Source organism: Oncorhynchus keta, chromosome 26 (assembly GCF_023373465.1).
Source record: "Oncorhynchus keta strain PuntledgeMale-10-30-2019 chromosome 26, Oket_V2, whole genome shotgun sequence".
In the NCBI taxonomy this organism is placed as follows: Eukaryota; Metazoa; Chordata; class Actinopteri; order Salmoniformes; family Salmonidae; genus Oncorhynchus; species Oncorhynchus keta.
The window spans coordinates 22,392,615-22,412,082 of record NC_068446.1 but is presented as its reverse complement, the minus strand read 5'-3'; the positions used below and the strand labels follow the sequence as shown (position 1 = coordinate 22,412,082).

At 39.1% G+C, this 19,468-nt stretch overlaps 1 protein-coding gene across 2 annotated transcripts in view; it reads right to left on the bottom strand.

Annotated features, from left to right (window-relative positions):
- Positions 1-15,592: 15,592 nt before the first annotated feature.
- The window catches only part of LOC118359109 (F-box-like/WD repeat-containing protein TBL1XR1), a 46,565-nt gene continuing 42,689 nt past the window's right edge, over positions 15,593-19,468 (bottom strand). For both annotated transcript variants that reach the window (XM_035737357.2, XM_035737358.2), the window contains exon 17: positions 15,593-19,389. In XM_035737357.2, the coding sequence (XP_035593250.1) occupies positions 19,363-19,389 (27 nt within the window). In that variant the 3' untranslated portion in view covers positions 15,593-19,362. The remainder of the gene's footprint in view (positions 19,390-19,468) is intronic.

Genomic DNA, 19,468 nt, shown 5'->3' with positions numbered 1-19,468 from the left:
ATAAAAAAGCCACACTTCAATATACCAGACTCCAGAAATAAAAAAATTCAATTCTTTCAAACATTCAATTTGTCATTCTCGTCCCTATGTCCGTGGAACCGGCTGACATTCACCCACTCACCCATTCACTCTTTCCCTCATCACTCACTCCCTCTTTCCCTCACTCCCTCTTTTCCCTCACTCACAAACTCCCTCTTTTACTCACTCACCAGGGGAGGAAAGAGTACTGAAATATCCTACTCAAGTGGAAGTACTGTTACTTTAATTACATTTTCCTCAAGTAGAAGTAAAATTACTGACTGAAAAATACAAAAAAAGCTACTCAATTTCAGTAACGAGAGAAGTTGTAATTAGTTACTTTAAATCTCTGAAAACAAGCCGTTGATTCAAGTCGCTGTGGTGTCAACCTTGATGTTTATGTAATTACGGATGATTGAGTGTCTGAAGACACAAAATATGGGAAGGGATTATGCAAATGAGTGCATTGAATGTGTGTAAGAGAAGCCTAGGGAGATTTGCCAAAGTTGAAGGCAACAGCAGGAGGTATGATGGGATGACAGTTTTAGAGCGCTGGGATATCGGAAAGTCTGAGATGCAGATCTGTCATCATCTGTTATGACGTGGCCACAGGAAATGTTCCTGCTCAGGTTCAAGCAGGATGTTACCACCATCATCTGAGAGTGTAAATCAATAACTCATGAGAATAAAAAGACCATGTTTGGGCTTGAAACACCAGTGACTTATGTGGTTAGGATAGGGGCGCAACTTTGGTTTTAGAGGTTGGGGGGACATATACAGTTGGAGTCGGAAGTTTACATAGACTTAGGTAGGAGTAATTATAATACGTTTTTCAACCACTCCACACATTTCTTGTTAACAAACTTTAGTTTTGGCAAGTTGGTTAGGACATCTACCTTGTGCATGACAAATCATTTTTCCAACAAATGTTTAAAGACAGATCATTTAAATTATAATTCACTGTATCATAATTCCAGTGAGTCAGAAGTTTACATACACTAAGTTGACTGTGCCTTTAAACAGCTAGGAAAATTCCTGAAAATTATGTCATGGCTTTAGAAGCTTCTGATAGGCTAATTGCAATAATTAGAGTCAATAGGAGGTGTACCTGTGGATGTATTTCAAGACCTACCTTCAAACGCAGTGCCTCTTTGCTTGACGACATGGCAAAATCAAAAGAAATCAGCCAAGACCTCAGAAAAAGATTGTAGACCTCCACAGGTCTGGTTCATCCTTGTGAGCAATTTCCAAACGCCTGAAGGTACCACGTTCATCTGTACAAACAATAGTATGCAAGTATAAACACCATGGAACCACGCAGCCGTCATACTGCTCAGGAAGGAGACATATTCTGTCTCCTAGAGATGAACGTATGTTGGTGCGAAAAGTGCAAATCAATCCCAGAACAACAGCAAAGGACCAGCTGCAGGAAACAGGTACAAATGTATCTATATCTACAGTAAAACGAGTCCTATATCAACACAACCTGAAAGACCGCTCAGCAAGGAAGAAGCCACTGCTCCAAAACCGCCATAAAAAAACAGACTACGGTTTGCACATGGGGACAAAGATCATACTTTTTGGAGGAATGTCATCTTCATAGATCGATATCTAGGCTATATATGGACCGATTTAATTGAAAAAAAGACCCAATAGTGATTATGGGACATCTAGGAGTGCCAACAAAGAAGATGGTCAAAGGTAATGAATGTTTTATATTTTATTTGTGCGGTTTGTGTAGCGACGACTATGCTAATTATTTTGTTTACGTCCCCTGCGGGTCTTTTGGGGTGTTACATGCTATCAGATAATAGCTTCTCATGCTTTCGCCGAAAAGCATTTTAAAAATCTGACTTGTTGCCTGGATTCACAACGAGTGTAGCTTTAATTCAATACCCTGCATGTGTATTTTAATGAACGTTTGAGTTTTAACTAGTACTATTAGCATTTAGCGTAGCGCATTTGCATTTCCAGATGTCTAGATGGGACGCCTGGGACCAAGAGATAGGACCAAGAGGTTAAAGATTAATTTCTTGTGAATCCAACCACGGTGTCAGATTTAAAAAATGCTTTACCTTATGATTACTTGAGAACATAGCCCAGCAGACAAATCATTAAAAACAGTAACCAGCCAAGTAGAATAGTTACACAAGTCAGAAATAGAGAGAAAATGAATCACTTACCGTTGATTATCTTCATATGGTTGCACTCAGAAGACATTAATTTATTCAATAAATGTTCCTTTTGTTCGATATCCAAAAACCTCAATTTTGTTTCAGTAATCCACAGGCTCAAATGCAGTCACAACAGGCAGACAAAAAATAGTATCCGTAAAGTTCGTAGAAACATTTTAAACGATGTTCATAATCAATCGTCAGGTAGTTTTTAGCCTAAATAATCGATAATATTTCAACCGGACAATAACGTTGTCAATATAAAAGGTAAACAAGAAAGGCACTCTCTCGGTCGCGTGTATGAAAAAGCTCTGTGACGCAGCAGGGTCCACTCATTCAGACTGTTCTTACTCCCTCATTTTTCAGAATACAAGCCTGAAACTATTTCTAAAGACTGTTGACATCTAGTGGAAGACATAAGAACTGCAATTTGAGTCCTAAGTCAATGGATACTGTAATGGCATTGAATAGAAGACTACAACAACAAAAAATCCTCCTTCCTGGATGGATTTTTCTCAGGTTTTTGCCTGCCAAATCAGTTCTGTTATACTCACAGACACTATACTAAACTTTGGAGTGTTTTCTATCCAAATCTACCAATTATATGCACATCCTATGTTCTGGGCCTGAGTAGAAGGCAGTTTAATTTGGGCATACTTTTCATCCAAAATTCCAAATGCTGCCCCCCACCCTAGAAAAGTTCATTAAACTTGGTTAAAACTTCTCTTGTGCCAGTGAGTTATTTACTCTGAAAAATAAGAACCTAACAAAATGTATTTGGCTAAGGTGTATGTAAACTTCCGACTTCAACTGTATATATTTTTAATCCAGTCGAATAAACACTCCAAACAGCTTACCCGACTGCTCGGAGGTGTCCTCATGGTCCGAAAGCACACCGATAGCCTGTTTTGGATCACATTCCAATGATAAAACTGGGGAGGACAAAAATGCCATTTCTGAATCTGGGGGGGACATATCCCCTCTGTCCCCAGTGAAAGTTGCGCCCCTGGGTTAGGATATGATATACAACTGTAGGATTTTAGCTATTCAGCTGCAATATTGTAGATATACAAATTGACAGCTGTCGCTAGCCCCTTTCCCCGAAATGCTTCCGTTCATTATATATTTAACCAGAAGGAGATTAGGGTTCCAATTTGGGAACACCCCCCCCCCACGTTCAGCTGGAAGGTGGCGCATGGAACACAAAAATATTCCTAAAAATATTTAACCTCCACACATTAACAAGTCCAGTGGCTCAAATGAAATATAAACACCTTGTTTATCTACCCAGCAAGTCAGATTTCTAAAATGTTTTTTTACGGCGAAAACATAGCACATATTTATGTCAAACCACCACCGAAGACACAGCTAATTTGCATAGCCAAGTTGAAAAAAATATGCAATCAACAAACGCAGGATTAAAAGAAAAATAATTTCACTAACCTTTTGAAATCTTCATCAGATGACAGTAATATAACATGTTACACAGTACATTTATGTTTTTTTCAATAATATGCTATATATATCCATAAATCTCTGTTTACAATGATGCATCGTTCAAAAAATGCTACTCAAATGTCCTGAGAAATGACGATAGCTCCGGCAGATAACGTCAGCTAACAAGGAATATACATCATAAACTTTGACTAAATATGCATGTTCTACATATATATAGGAAGATATACTTCTTCTGAATGCAATCGCTGTGTTACATTTATAGGTTTAGGTTAGGTTTCGTTCACTAGGCTATACTATGAGTCGGCGCTCAAAAAGTAGCATTATGGCTCCTCTATCTTGGAGTCCACAGAAACCCAAATTTACCACATAAATATTCCCTTACCTTTGCTGTTCTTCCATCAGAAGACCTGGAATGAATTATACTTACCAAAAACAGCGTTTAGTTCTGCAGTCTGTGTCTTTCGGTTCTCAAACACGACACATTTCGGTTGAAATGCAGCCAAAAGTGAAATGGATGCGCACCAAAACGTTGAAATTACATATTATATGTCGACTAAACTTTTGTCGACTAAACTAAGTTCATAATCAAGCTTTAACATGTTATAAAGGTGTACAGCAATTGTGTGTACAGCAATTGTGAGGACGAACAGAAACACAGGCACCGTTTAATCGATCTTGGAAAAAAGACAGGACCGGAGCAGAGCGCGCATGAGAGTAACCTGTTTTTTCGCGTGTCCGAAAGGTTTCGGCCCGCCAAAACTCTCGTGAGCGTGCGATTCTCACAATGAGAAGCCCCATTGGAAGCAGACATCGCGCTGAAGACAAAGAGACTGTTCCCAGACCTGTAGGTGCTTGGGAAGGATCGGGGCGATGACGTCAATGTTGGGCCAACTTTTCTGATGACAAGAGAGAGTTTGGGAGAATGACTGCCCTGAGAGTTCTGCTTTACATACAGACATAATTTAAACGGTTTTAGAAGCTTTAGAGTGTTTTCTATTCAATAATATTTTTTATTTGCATATATTAGCAACTTTTGACAAAAAAAAATCTGTTTACTATGGGCACGCAATTACTCCAGAGGGGGCAGTAAACAGCCCTATCCCCAACTTAAGCCATAAACTGTAGCTTATTTATCAATACAGTATGTAAAAGAACGAGGAAAAAAACATATTTGACATCTAGGAAAGTAATTTGTCAATTGACAAGACAACAAAAGTAAATCCCAATGTTCACTGTGTATAATCTTTTTTTGTGGTTTTGACATTCCCTGAGCATCTATTATTTACAGCACCATGGTCCCTGGCTCTCGTCTATCTATGTGTTGATGCATCATAGTTTCCCCATAGCTTTTACCTTTCTTATTTATCTCACCTTAAAAGTGATCCGGTGTGCTGCTGATTGAAAACAGCCAGAGAGCCCAGCAAGTTGGTCCTTTGAGGCCTTCTTTCTATCTCATGCTGATCTTTTTTCGGTTCCCATGGAAACTATGCCATATTCAATACCGTAGCACAATGTGCTTGATTTCTTGAAGCCCTGAGTCAGAAAATGTAAATGGTTTTGATTGATGTCTTTATGAAATTACTTGTCATGAGTGTATATTGTGTATTTGGATGTAGGTTAGAACTGTTCAGCCCTTATTTGAAATATAAAGGTAACTGCCAAAATAAAGGAAACACCAACGTAAAGTGTTTTAATAGGGTGTTGAGCCACCATGAACAGCTTCAATGCACCTTGGCATAGACTCTATAAGTGTCTGGAACTCTTTTGTAGGGATGCGACACCATTCTTCCATGAGAAATTCCATAATTTGGTGTTTTGTTGATGGTGGTGGAAAACACTGTTTCAGGAGCTGCTCCAGAATCTCCTACAAGTGTTGGGTTGACATCTGGTGACTGAAACGGCCATGGCATATGGTTTACATCATTTCATGCTCATCAAATCCTTCAGTGACCACTCATGCCCTGGGGCATTGTCATCCTGGAAGAGACCACTCCCATTGCTATAGAAATGATGATCACTTGGCTGTGTATTTATTGATGTTTGCCCTGCCCTCTAAGGGGTTCAGTGGACCTAAACCATGCCAGAAAAATGCACCCCACACCATAACAGAGCCGCAAAAACACTAATTTACTCAAGTGTTTCCTTTATTTTGGCAGATACTTGTAAATTACCTGAGTAATGGAGCAAAGTCCTCACAAAGTATTGCAGACGGAATTCTCTTGACAAATTCTGGTACAACACATATTTTCTGAAGTGTACTGAGACTTATGTTTTGTTTTACGTTGTCCCTGTTCAAAGTAGGTGATTATATGAAAGTAGCTTTTGATGTCGACAGCTAAATTGAAAGAAGATTCTCATCTGCAAGGCACCCAGTGTGTTATTTCTCATAAGGTCATTTAGTCTTGGTTTGGGAAATATATCTGATCTACACAGTCTTCAGGGCTTGTCTGAGGCAGGGAGAAGCAGACCCACTGTCTTTCCAAGCCAACTGGCTGGCATTTACACAGAGTTATGAAGAGGCCTGAGTGGAGGTACAACTTTGTCTTTATCGCTGACACTGGAGGCACTGCAGAAGTGGGTTATGTGGTATTTATGGTTTCAAGACCCTGAATTTCTTCTACATTGTCACCTCTGCCATATTCCGGCAACACCTCATGGGCTTTCAATCTTCAGAATTTGTCCTCAAGCAAATATCCCACTGATTAATCCTTGGGGGGACCATTCAACTTTTCGCCTCCCCGGGATCTATGTTATTTCGGGCCATTTTACTCTAGAACTATAGCCTAGACATAGCAGAGCTATTCCTTATCTCCCTCTGAGCCGGGGTGCTCAACACTTTGACTTATATCACAGAGGAGTTATTGTAATGTAGACCACAAAGGCTGTCTGAGGCGTTTAGATGTTTAGTCCATGAACAAATTTATGATTTGAGCTGGAACCCATCCAGACACTGAGACACAGAGTCACCGGAGAGAAATGGAAAAGTCCTTGCCCAGAGTAGCTTACCCCAAACTCATGGTCACGCGAGGAACTAAAGGGCATGGTTTACTCACTTCTAATCAAGTGAAGACATCATTTTATGTTCAGTCTTTGGCTACAGTCACATTTTGTAAATGTCACTATATCACAAATAATCTTTAGAAAAGAAAATTCAAGTGTTCTATTTTCCCAATCATTAAAGTTTTTTGTTAATGCTCTGGTGCCTATGTACAGTATACTATGTATACTTTAGTGGACGCTTTACACACTTAGTCTGAGACAATGCATGTTAAAATGACGTTTCCAAATGTGATGCTTCTCAGATATAAATATAATTTACTCCTCTCGAGAGATCAGCAGTTATAAAGTGCCTGCGTAATCATTTTTGGAAACATCCCAAGCGCTCACTTTTAGAAAGTTATAAAGTCATGTTTTGTAGTTCAGAACTCTCAGTAAGTTGACATAAATGATACATCCACAGTAAATCTGGTGTAATGGGCGATCCTGTTGGTATTTTCATTGCCAGTGTGGCCTCTACACTAAAAGTTAAAAGTCACACTTCCCAGTTTAAAGTCGCCACCCCGACATTTACAGTCCTTGGTTGTCCTCAAACTTCTGCAAAGTCTGCTTATGCCCTTATTTTAACAATACCCTACATCATTGTGATTTATTTGACCATATGAATGCTACTGCAATGCATGCTCAATTAAATTGTGCACTAAAATGATCTTACATACCAGGTTAGGGTCCGTTTTTGAAAGTATTTCGCCCTGATTATTTAGCTTCTTTGCTTATTTAGAATTCCTGGGTGTAAGGAAGGGTTTGCGGTCTGGGCAAAAGAAAACCTGTCCATTGAACAATAATCTGGCCAGCAATGTACCTCGGGGCCATGCAGTGAGACACTGCCATGAGCAAGAAAATGTGTGTTCTAATTTAGGCCCAGCGAGGCGTTCAGTCTTCTCTCTCTGTGGACTTTTGGCACTCCACTCCATTCAGTTCACCTTTGTTTTGGAGAAAGCTGCTTTCACTGCTGTTCAAAATGCATTCTGTCCATGCCACCAGGGTCAAACCCAGCAGGAGATGCCATGCAACAGTTTATTCTGCTTCTCTCAAAGTCCCTGTCCCTGATGGTTTTAAACCATGTTTGTAAGGCTGAGATTTTGAGAACTCATGCATCACTACATCGAAGAAAAGGCTAAGAGCAGGCCATGTTGTTCATGGTCTTCTTTGAACTTTTTGAGATGATGCGGTGTACTTTATTGTTCAAATGTCCTTGTATGGTTTTATGATGGGACATAAACCTACTACCTTGCGACATTTTGTATTCAACCCTCCGCAATGTCAGGAAATTACCTCAAATATGGACAAGGCTTTATACCATGTCTTTATCACTCTTTCTGGGAGGATACTTTTTGATTGAATGGCAGGAATAAGTAGTGAATGTATGGGCACTGATGCTCTAAACGATTGAGGCCATATTGCCTTGCAGATCAACTAATCAAACATACTGACACTTTTACTGTACGCCTCAAAACATACATCCTGTATACAAATGTACAGTGTGCACCATGGTGGGAGAGAGGAAGGAAGAAAACCTGCAGTACTATTAGTGGTTTAGATTTTTGGCGAAAAACCCAGAAACCTCCCACTGGGCACAAACCGGTTGAATTTGTTTCAACATAAATTGTCAAAGTACTGTGACGTGGTATGTATGTGGAAAATACATGGGATTTGTCCAATGTAAACTCTTGTTTTGAGGGTGAAATTTCAACCACAGAATTATGTCACCACAGTTACCAATTTTCAACATAGATATATATATCTTGTATAAAATATGTTGAATTTGTACCTTTGAAACAACGTCAGATCGTCAACGTTATTTCCACTATCAGAAGAAAAAAAACAATAGGCTGGGCAGCACCTCCTATTGGAGAGTTGATCTATCTACAACTATCCATTTGGTCTCTCATCCAGGGTTTTAACCAAGTCCAGCTTTGATATTTGTCACTGACTACTACCAATGTGCTATTGTGAGAATTATTATTAAGAGATCTCTAAATAGATTCACTAAATAGATTCACTGTTGCTGCCAAAGTCATTCCAACGGGTAGGCTTAACAGAGCAAATGAAATGTAAGTCATATATCATCATTGATACTATTTTGACCTATTTAAAATTTGTGAGGTCATCAACAGCTATTGTTTCAATTCAACCCAGGGCTCAAATAAAATTACACAGTACACATACAGTAGGCCTAGAGTTTAAAGCTTTGGTTGATGTCAAATTGAATCTTCAAGGTAATAATTAATATGGTGGATTCACCTCTCCATTTCAACCAAAAATCTAAGTTAAAGAATAGGACTAAATCAAATCCAGCTTTATTTAAAGTGCATTTGAATGGAGAGGTGAATCCAACATATTAATTATACATTTGTAGACAAACTGGAATTAACGTCCGACTAAGGTGTTAACCAGTGATAGCAGACACCCTCATAACGCATGTTTTGGCGGTGTCTGAGGTGGAACTGTGTTGGAGGCCTCAAATCGGGGAGCAGCTGCTCTTGCAATCATTGTCACAAAGCCACATCCATCCCACTCACCTTAGCATTTCAAAGTGAAATAATTACGCTCAAATTAAATTAAATAATGACGATTTCTATCAGCCTAATCGAGGTGTAGATGACATATCACCTTCCAGTGTTCCAACTTGTAAACAAGGCTGCATGGGATTTCTGTTAACGTGACTCCTTGCAGTCAACGGCAATGTCCCCTTTAGGTATAATGCCGGGAGCCTCTTGTAGTTTTGATAGCTCTAATGCAGTTCCACCTCTGACACTGTCAAAACCACCGCTATGCGGATTTCTGCTAAAGCGGATCTGATTGAATAGAGCCTTAAGTCAGTGGCATTTCAAATGTTCTCCTTGAAATGTTGATATTTGGTTGCGTTGATAGCCAAACACAATTCTATATAGCGTTTGCTATACAGTAAATAGCCTATTAACTTGTTAACAAATCATAAACCAAAATAAAAGTTAAAGAGTAGGATTAAGCCAGAGGCTCAGATGAAACTCGGGGTATCAGGTAGCCTAGTGTTTAGAGCGTTGGACTAGTAAACTAAAGGTTGTAAGATCATATCCCCAAGCTGAATAGAACACAGAAATGAGTTATAAGAAAAGCACAAACATTCAAATTCTCATTACACTAATGTAACAGTTTTTATTCAACCTTAAAACCACATTTTGAGGATACTGTAACTATACAAGTCGTATTACGTAATCATAAAAAGAGTGCATGTGCAAGATAGCTTGCTCAGGTTGCAGGTCTGTGGATATCTTCACAATACAAATATCTGTGCAGAATCTCAAACAGCACTGTTCTCCTGCACCATGTACTTTTAATGTAATCTCAACTGTGATCAAGGTCATTTGGTTGTGCTATTAGATGAAGCACAGTGATAACACATGAAATACAAAATATCTGACATTGTATTCCCATTTGAACTTTGCTGTGCTTTTAACTGTGCGTTTAAATGGTTAAAAGTGCAGTGATAACTAAACCAAAAATCAGACATTGTTTTTCTATTGGAATTTGGATGTTCTTTTAAAGATGGTTGAAAGCAAAGTGATAACACTTTGGGAATTCAACAAACTTCTGGCTGTCTTTTTGAGCGAGTGAATACATTTTGAAATCTCATTGATCAACGTCTCAACCAAAAATTACCCACATTTCCAAATTGAAATGACGTGGTATGCCCAGTGGGCTGTCTTTGAACTCAGTCTGCTCAGTGTCTGGAGGGCTGCTTCTAAAGATCAGTGCTGTTCCTCATTGCCCAAATATGCTTTGTGTTTAAGCATGTAATGGCATAACACAGTGTATCCCTGGAGCGAAGAGTGGCCTTTCAAATGCCACCTTCAAGTAGATATGACCCATGAGGAAGAGTAGCTCATCGTGGCCTGCAGCCCTCTGCTCTGGCCAGGAAGCATACTACCCTGCATCCCACTGCTGGCTTGCCTCTGAAGCTATGCAGGGTCAGTCCCTAGGAGACCAGATGCTGCTGGAAGTGGTGTTGGAGGGCCAGTAGGGGAAACACTTCCTTCTGGTCTTAAGATTGAATCCCAGTGCCCCAGGGCAGTGAAGGGGACATTTCCCTGCGTATGGTGCCATCTTTTGAATAGGACGTTAAATGGGTGTCCTGACTCTCTGTGGTCAATAAAGATCCCATGGCACTTGTCACAAGATTCCCAACCTGGCCCCTATTCCATCGTGGCCACCTAATCACCCTCCTCATTGCTAATTGGCTTATATCTCTCCACCCTGATCGCTGATGATGTAAAGCTGTGATGTGATGTAAAGCGGGGGTTTTACATTACAGGACTAGTGTGTCGCCAGTGATTATGTTAATGTGAGCTCTTGTGTTATTTTAGAGAACTGTGTTTCCATAATAGCTAGACCTGACACTGTGAAGAGCACAACCAACAACCTCTGCATCATCAAGACAGGTTTTTGTGAGGTGTTAACCGTAGAAGGTGTTAACTCATGTTCACAGTTAGTTCACAGTTAGTCATCTAATTTCCAGCTGAAAAGTACTATTGGCCAGGGCCTTGGCTCCAAGTCAGAGCAGTTCAATTGAGGCCATGGCCCAAAAAGACACTGGGGCCAGACTGTGGAGGTGAAAACACAAAAGTCTGACGCTTTTGAGTAAGAAACTGGGGTAAGTCCTTAGTGGAAAGGCACTATATAAATCCAATTAATTATTTGTATTATTGGCTCTGCATTACCCAGGGCAGGGTGAAGGAAGAGCAGACTGGCTTCAAATATTAACCTGATTCTTACTCAAGTCCATGTACCTATTGCCATGTTAAAGATATCAGTAAGAGCTGGGAGATGTGGAGACCATCAAGCCAGATTAGAGTATAGAACAGGTAGAGGTTGAGGCCTGCACTGTCAGGTTCTTATCATAGCTCCACTTTTCAGGGTTTTGGATTAGGGGAGTATTGTCTGTGGAATCATCCTGTGATTTTGGCAATTGTGAACTTACAATTTATTATTTTCAGATGTCATTTACATATCTACTCATACAGTGTGTACAGTATAACAGATTTCTTCATGAAGATCTTTAGTGTCATCTAGTGGCATTTGGTTCAAATTGCATGTTGTTTCTTTCACGTTTCTTCCACGTCACAAGACTATATGCATGAGAACAAATTATACTGGTAATATATAAAGTTTAATAAACAAGGTTGAGAAAACAGAATCCTTGCCTCATCCATCTCCCCCTATTAACTGTGCATAATGTATAGCTTGACTTAGGCAATATGGAAATCAAATGGATTTGCAAGGGTTGGATTTCAGGAAGTAGAATTATACTCCAGAACCCTCTTGGTGTTAACAACATTTTGTGGATCATTGATCAACAAATCATTGAACAGCAAATGTGTTCATCACCTGTCAGGTCTAAAAATGGACATTTATTATGTATTATTATGTATTTCTAGTCTTCAAAGTACATAATTCAAAGTCTGAACTAGACTCCATTCCAGACGACAAACTCCTATGATGTTGATACATTGTGTAATAATGACAGATCATAGTTTAATTTACTTTTTATTCTCTTTGTGTCAATATCCATCATCCAGTAAATCTGTCTTTCAGAATGAGTGACTTACTGTAGATAGATGCCTATAGGTAACAGAACACTAACCACATGTCATGTTGTCACTCTACAGACAATCAGTTTGAAGCACCATCTCTTCTTGTGGGTTGCAAAGCTGATCCAAATGATTGCTGCCAGTATAACAGTGTCCTTTCTGGTGATGGGACCTGCTATGAAGCACACAAGTACAGTACGTTCCCTCTCAATAACTCCTGTTCTCTATGCACGGCAACAATCTCGGAAGAGGGGGGAAATGGATTTTTGAAAGTATGGGTTAGAGACGTTGATAATCTACATGCAAACCTCTGGCCTAAGTCAATGGCTAACCTCACAAGATGTACAAACTCTGTTAGTCGGTTTTTTAAAGAGGGTCATGCGTCCTGGTTATAAAACTATATTTATGCATATTCATGTTAATATATATGTATCTGTTTAGATGTTTGGAGGCCTGAAAATTAGCTGACAATTTCATCTTCAGAGATGGGGGAGTAGATAGAAGAGATAAAAATATAATTTTCCTAAATGTTATGTTGCCTCAGGCTGAGAAACTCATTGAAATGCTTCAGCTTAACATTAATATATATATATAACATAATATATATATATAACATAATATATATATATATATAAATATATGCAATAAATCATGTTTCACAGTAGCACAATTTTGCCTTTCACTGATGTGGCATCATTATCTCTCCTTTCTACAGTTAAGAGTTATCAAAATACCAGAATGATATGAATCAGGAAAAATACCAATGGCGTGTATTTACATTTACAAAAAACCCAGGGCTTTCCAAAACTGTAGATTTGGTGCATTGTAGATACTATATATTGACTGTGTTTGTTTTGTTTCAGTTGATAGCCTTGTGAACTCACACTGGAACACCAAGTTGGAATGGATGTCTAAGGTCTGGGAGAGGACATTGCCACAGAGCTTCCACAGATGCAATTCAAGAAGGGTATAAAGGCCTACTTGTCCATCTGGTTTTGAATTCCTCCCATCACAAGATGATTTCACAGGCCATTTGCTTTCTCACTCTCTGACCATTACCACAACCATAAAAATAGAATTTTTCTCTGCCCCTGTAATAGAAAAGGTTCTGATGCGTTCAGGATGCTTATATTGACTAATTAAGTTGATTTCATGGTATTAACCAAACAATCCATTTTGTCTTTCCTCTTTGACAGCTTTGCCAATGGGCTCATGTCTCTGCTTGCATTTGGAATCATTTGTATTGTCTCGTCCTGTGATCCAAGGGTAAGTGCCTCATTATTCATCCCGCTACAGCAAAAATAAAATGAGTCACCCGGTCCTATCACTTCATTTCTAACTGTATATTGGCTATGAATTTGAGCTTGATTGCAGTTTCAAACTATTCGCACGAGCTATGTTAATCAAGGGCTCTATTCAATCCGTATCGCGGACGTTCAGTGTTACAGTGGGATTGAAATTTAAAGGCAATGTTCTCGCATTAAAGGAGACTGCTTTCAGGATAAACAGTGCAAATCCCTTTACCTAGGGATTTGTGGTGATGTTGGACAAAGTGGTGTCTTTCTCCTTGAACGCTGAAGTTGGGTTGTTGTTCATCTTTGTGATGCTGCGAGCCTCCGGATCAGAGGGATTTCAGTAGCCTAATGTTTTTATCAGTGATACAGATAACCTACAGGTTCTCATCTCTTCCTCTCCTCCCAGACACCTCACTGTGCCTCTACCCGTGTGCCAGCGGGTCTTCCAACTCCACTGGATCCTGCCTATTTACTTCCTGTTTGCTGTGGCCTACGATGTCATCCAGAGCATCGTGGAGATAGCTGAGAACAATTTACAACACTCCTCCCAACCTCATGATAATACCTCATACATACTGCTGCTACTGTTAATCTATCATTTTGCCTCGTCACTTTAATCCTAGTTATATGTACACATCTACCTCAATTACCCCCTAACCCTACACATTACCTCTGTACTGGTACCCTGTGTATACTGAACAAAAATATAAATGCAAGATTTTACTGAGTTACAGTTCACACAAGGAAATCAGTCAATTGATATAAATTTATTAGTCCCTAATCTATAGATTTCACATGACTGGGCAGCGGCGCAGCCATGGGTGGGCCTGGGAGGGCATAGGCCCACCCAATCATAATGAGTTTTACCCAAAAAGGCTTTATTGCAGACAGAAATACTCCTCAGTTTCATCAGCTCTCCAGGTGGCTGGTCTCAGATGATCCCACAGGTGAAGAAGCCGGATGTGGAGGTCCTGAGCTCTGCGGTTGTGAGGCCCGGTTGGACATACTGTCAAATTCTCTAAAACAACGTTGCAGGGGGCTTATGTTACAGAAATTAACATTCAATTCTCTGGCAACAGCTCTAATGGACATTCCTGCAGTCAGAATGCCAATTACACGCTCCCCCAAAACTTGAAACAACTGTGGCATTGTGTTGTGTGATAAAACTACACATTTTCGTGGCCTTTCATTGTCCCCAGCATAAGGTTCACCGGTGTAATGATCATGCTGTTTAATCAACTTCTGAATATGCCACATTTGTCAGGTGGATGGATTATCGTGGCAAAGGAGAAATGCTCACTGACAGGGATGTAACCAAATATGTGCACAAAATTGGAAAAATAAGCATATATATCTTCTTTTGGGGGGGTATTTTATTTCAGCTCATGAAACATGGGACCAACCCTTTACATGTTGCATTTTTATTTTTGTTCAGTATATATAGCAAAGTTACCATGAGTCATTTTGTATTTATTGCTACTTTGATTATAAAGTGTTATTACTTTTCCATTATTTCTCTAGTTCCTTTCTCTCTGCATTGTTGGGAAGGACCCGTAAGTAATACTTTCACTGTTAGTCTACACCTGTCGTTTACAAAGCATGTGACAAATAAAATTGGCATCAGGGTTATTTCCTACGGTCAACCATTTCATGTACTGTTTGGTTTTCCTTTAATTGTTTTCCAAGGGCTTTATTGAATTAACAGTGCTGTTAGGGAGTCTTCACAACTATATATTTAAAGCTCAATATATGCATTGTTTAACAGCATAACCAGAGCAGATACAAATATTTTAGTCTATACATCAAATGTTTGGTGCATCACCAAAATTGAAAATAACTGGTATGATGCCACAGCATGTCTGGGATCTCACTATGGAAAAGTTGCCTACGCCTTCTTTCCCTACTAAGAATGATTTCATATTTATGCATCTCACTAGCTTACCCATTTGACTTTGGGTTTATATAGAACTTTTAGAGTAAACAGATAAACAACCACAGGAAAATGCAATAAAAAATCATATATATTAATATCAAAATATATTTTATTCTGGACTTTTTTCAGATCTGGTTAAAATTACAACAGATCAATGCAATGTAAGGAGAATCTGCAAAAACAAAACTTGAGAAACCAAGGGTGGGGTGTGGGCACTCATGATGCAATGTGGAACCAAAAAAATAATTAAACTGGAACACACAGTACTTGAGTATCCCCAATAATCATACATTTTACTCCTTTAGGCTACAAAGAAATATGAATTACAAAAGTTTTAAAAGAGTACAAAATGTCCAGGGGACATACACATCATAAAAATATGATTAGAATTCAGGTCGTGAAAATGAAGGGCAAAGCAGACACGAAGACAGCAGATTTATCATAAAATAAAACCTCAAATACCTTTCCACTGTCATGGACTGTATAATAAATAGTGTCCAGATGGTGCAATCTACTTAAGAGTAGATGGTTTATACAGATTTAAAAGGTCTACACTTTGTATAAAATGCAACTTTATGGGACAATTGCAGACCCTGATTAAACCTACTCAAAGACTAAAACATCCTCAATGTTTCCATTGAAAGTGCTTTATAAGACCAGGAGTAGGCTTCATATGGGCCCATGCATCCGGCCCTATGTCTAGCGATATCCTTAAAAAATAAACTGATAAGATATAAGGCTTAAACAAGGGGGACAAGGAATCCTGGCCATCGCAGTTGCTTCTGGATCCTCACAGTTCCATCAAGGCGAAACCTCACTCTGCAATCGTTAAAATTAGAATGGCTTGCTTTGTTTTAAAAACAATACATTTAACTGGATATCTAGAAAGTAATTGGTGAATATTCAGATTTGTCCCATTTCAAATGAAATTGTTAAAAAGTCGATCCAAAATGATTTACAGTGCCTTGCAAAAGTATTCATTCCCCTTGGCATTTTTCTTATTTGTTGCATTACAACCTGTCATTTAAATATATATTTATTTGGATTTCATGTAATGGACATACACAAATAGTCCAAATTGGTGAAGTGAAATGTAAAAAAATATATTAAAAAAACATAAAAGTGGTGCGTGAATATGCATTCACCCCCTTTGCTATGAAGCCTATAAATAAGATCTGGTGCAACCAATTACCTTCAGAATTCATTAAAGTCCACCTGTGTGCAATCTAAGTGTCACATGATCTGTCACATCATCTCAGTATATATACACCTGTTCTGAAAGGCCAAAGAGTCTGCAACACCACTAAGCAAGCGGCACTGTGAAGACCAAGAAGCTCTCCAAACAGGTCAGAGACAAAGTTGTGGAGAAGTACAGATCAGGGTTGGGTTCTAAAAACATATCAGAAACTTTGAACATCCCAGAGCACCATTAAATCCAATACTAAAAACTAGAAAGAATATGGCACCACAACAAACCTGCCAAGAGAGGGCCGTCCACCAAAACTCAAATACCAGGCAAAGAGGGTATTAATCAGAGGCAACAAAGAGACCAAAGGAAACCCTGAAGGAGCTGCAAAGCTCCACAGCAGCGATTGAAGTATCTGTCCATAGGACCACTTTAAGCTGTACACTCCACAGAGCTAGGCTTTACAGAAGAGTGGCCATTGCCTAAATAAAAAAAATAAGTGTTCGCCAAAAGGCATGTGCGAGACTCCCCAAACATAGGGAAGAAGGTACTCTAGTCAGATGAGACTAAAATTGAGCTTTTTGGCCAAACCCAACATCTCTCATCACCCCGAGAACAATATCCCCACAGTGAAGCATGGGATCATGCTGTGTTTTTCCATCGGCAGAGACTGGGAAACTGGTCAGAATTGAAGGAATGATGGCGGTTGCCAAATACAGGGAAATTCTTGAGGGAAACCCGTTTCAGTCTTAAAGATTTGAGACTGGGACAGAGGTTCCCCTTCCAGCAGGACAATGACCCTAAGCATACTGCTAAAGCAACACTCAAGTGGTTTAAGGGGAAACATTTAAATGTCTTGGAATGGCCTAGTCAGAGCCCAGACCTCAATCCAATTGAGAATGTGTGGTATGACTTAAAGATTGCTGTACACCAGCAGAACCCATCCAAACTTGAAGGAGCTGGAGCAGTTTTGCCTTGAATAGGCAAAAATCCCCATGGCTAAATGTGCCAAGCTTATAGACATACCCCAAAATACTTGCAGCTGTAATTGCTCAAGTTCATTTTTCTTTTCTTTTTGTTTGTTTCACAATAAAAAATATTTTGCATCTTCAAAGTGGTAGCATGTTGTGTAAATCAAATGATACAACCCCCCCCCAAAAAAATATATTTTAATTCCAAGTTGTAAGGTAACAAAATAGGGAAAATGCCAAGGGGGGTGAATACTTTCACAAGCCACTAACTGTCGATTGCTTACTGACCAGTAGGGGACTTCTCTGCTCACAATGATTTGAAAAGATACATTTACATGAATGTACAATTATACCACACAGTGTTGCATGACTGCTTCAAATTCAGTTAACATTTTAACTACTTAATGTAGTAATGTATATGGTGTATGTTACTCCATGTGATTTCTGATTCCTAGCCCAACACCCAGACTTGCTTTAAGATGACATTTTTTCTACTGAAAACAGCATTGCTTGTTTGTGATCCAAATAACCACTGTCAATATCTATTGTGGGAAATAATCTACAGGAATAAAAAAAGCTTTGCCTTATAAAAATGTAAACCATTTTGAGTAAAACCCTAATGGACGTTTTGTTGTGACACAAATATGATAAATCAGCAATATGAAATGTACTTGAAAATAATCAGTAAGAGAAACACATTATCAGCTAAGTAGTCATTAGAAGAATAGAAAACTTAAAGCAAGTGTTTCTTTTAGCTATATGTTGTAAAGGGGGCCTCCGTTTCCCCAGTGGTAACACTGTTGTGAAAGGTCCAGTGGACATCACAGTTCCAATCCTTCACACTAGGGGGGGTCATTAGGTACTGATTTGTCTGCTTCTCTTCTTTAACCGATCCAATACCTGATGTGTTTCCACATGATAGCTACAGCAGAGTACAGCTTTGTCCAGGAGGGAATCATGGAATGTTTCTCTAGCGCCATCGATTGTGCACAAACCAACCATAAACATGGCTTTAAAGCATCTAGATGTATAATGCCTCTTCTTTCATGTGCGCCCATGTTAATTTGTACTCATATTATGGTCAGGAGAAACAATGTGTTCTTTAGAAAAAAAAAAATAAAAAAACTACAATTGAAAAAATGACATTTCTTCAAGTCCCGATATTGTTTTGAACCACAAAGCGTACACTAGCAAATATGATTTTCTTCAAAGAACAGTTTTGTGAGTGTGTATAAAAAGATGACTCCTCCACTTGTGACCCCAAAAAATATAAACTTAAACATTGAAATAATATAAATGATTTTGTTAAAAACCTAACTGCCGGCCGCTGGATTGGAAAGCCGATATATGTCAGCACACAGAGACTGAACTACCAATAAAGTTAAAACATATTTTTTTGTCTTGATGAGCATGGTTTAAAGATCAAAGAGCAAAATAGCTTCCAAATGTTGGTACATATACAGATCTGCTTTTTTTTTCTTCATTTACATTTTTTTGTCTGTGTCCCTTTAATGTCTCTGGTCCTAACGACTTGCTGCACAGAGCGTGTCCTTGCTCCTGAATCTGCTGTGTCGGGGGGCTTGTTTCTGGTCTGTAGTGGCCAGCCATGGTTTAAGCGGGACTAGCAGTACATGGCGCAGGGACAGTCATTTTGGCTATGTACACATTCATTGTCGGTCCATGGCTTCCAACAAGCAGTGTTATTTCCGCAGATCTAATACACAAACCTGAAAAACAAGAAATTGTAGTTTTAGTATATTATGATGAGATATAGATCTCAGAGTGCTCAACTTTTATTTTGGCGAT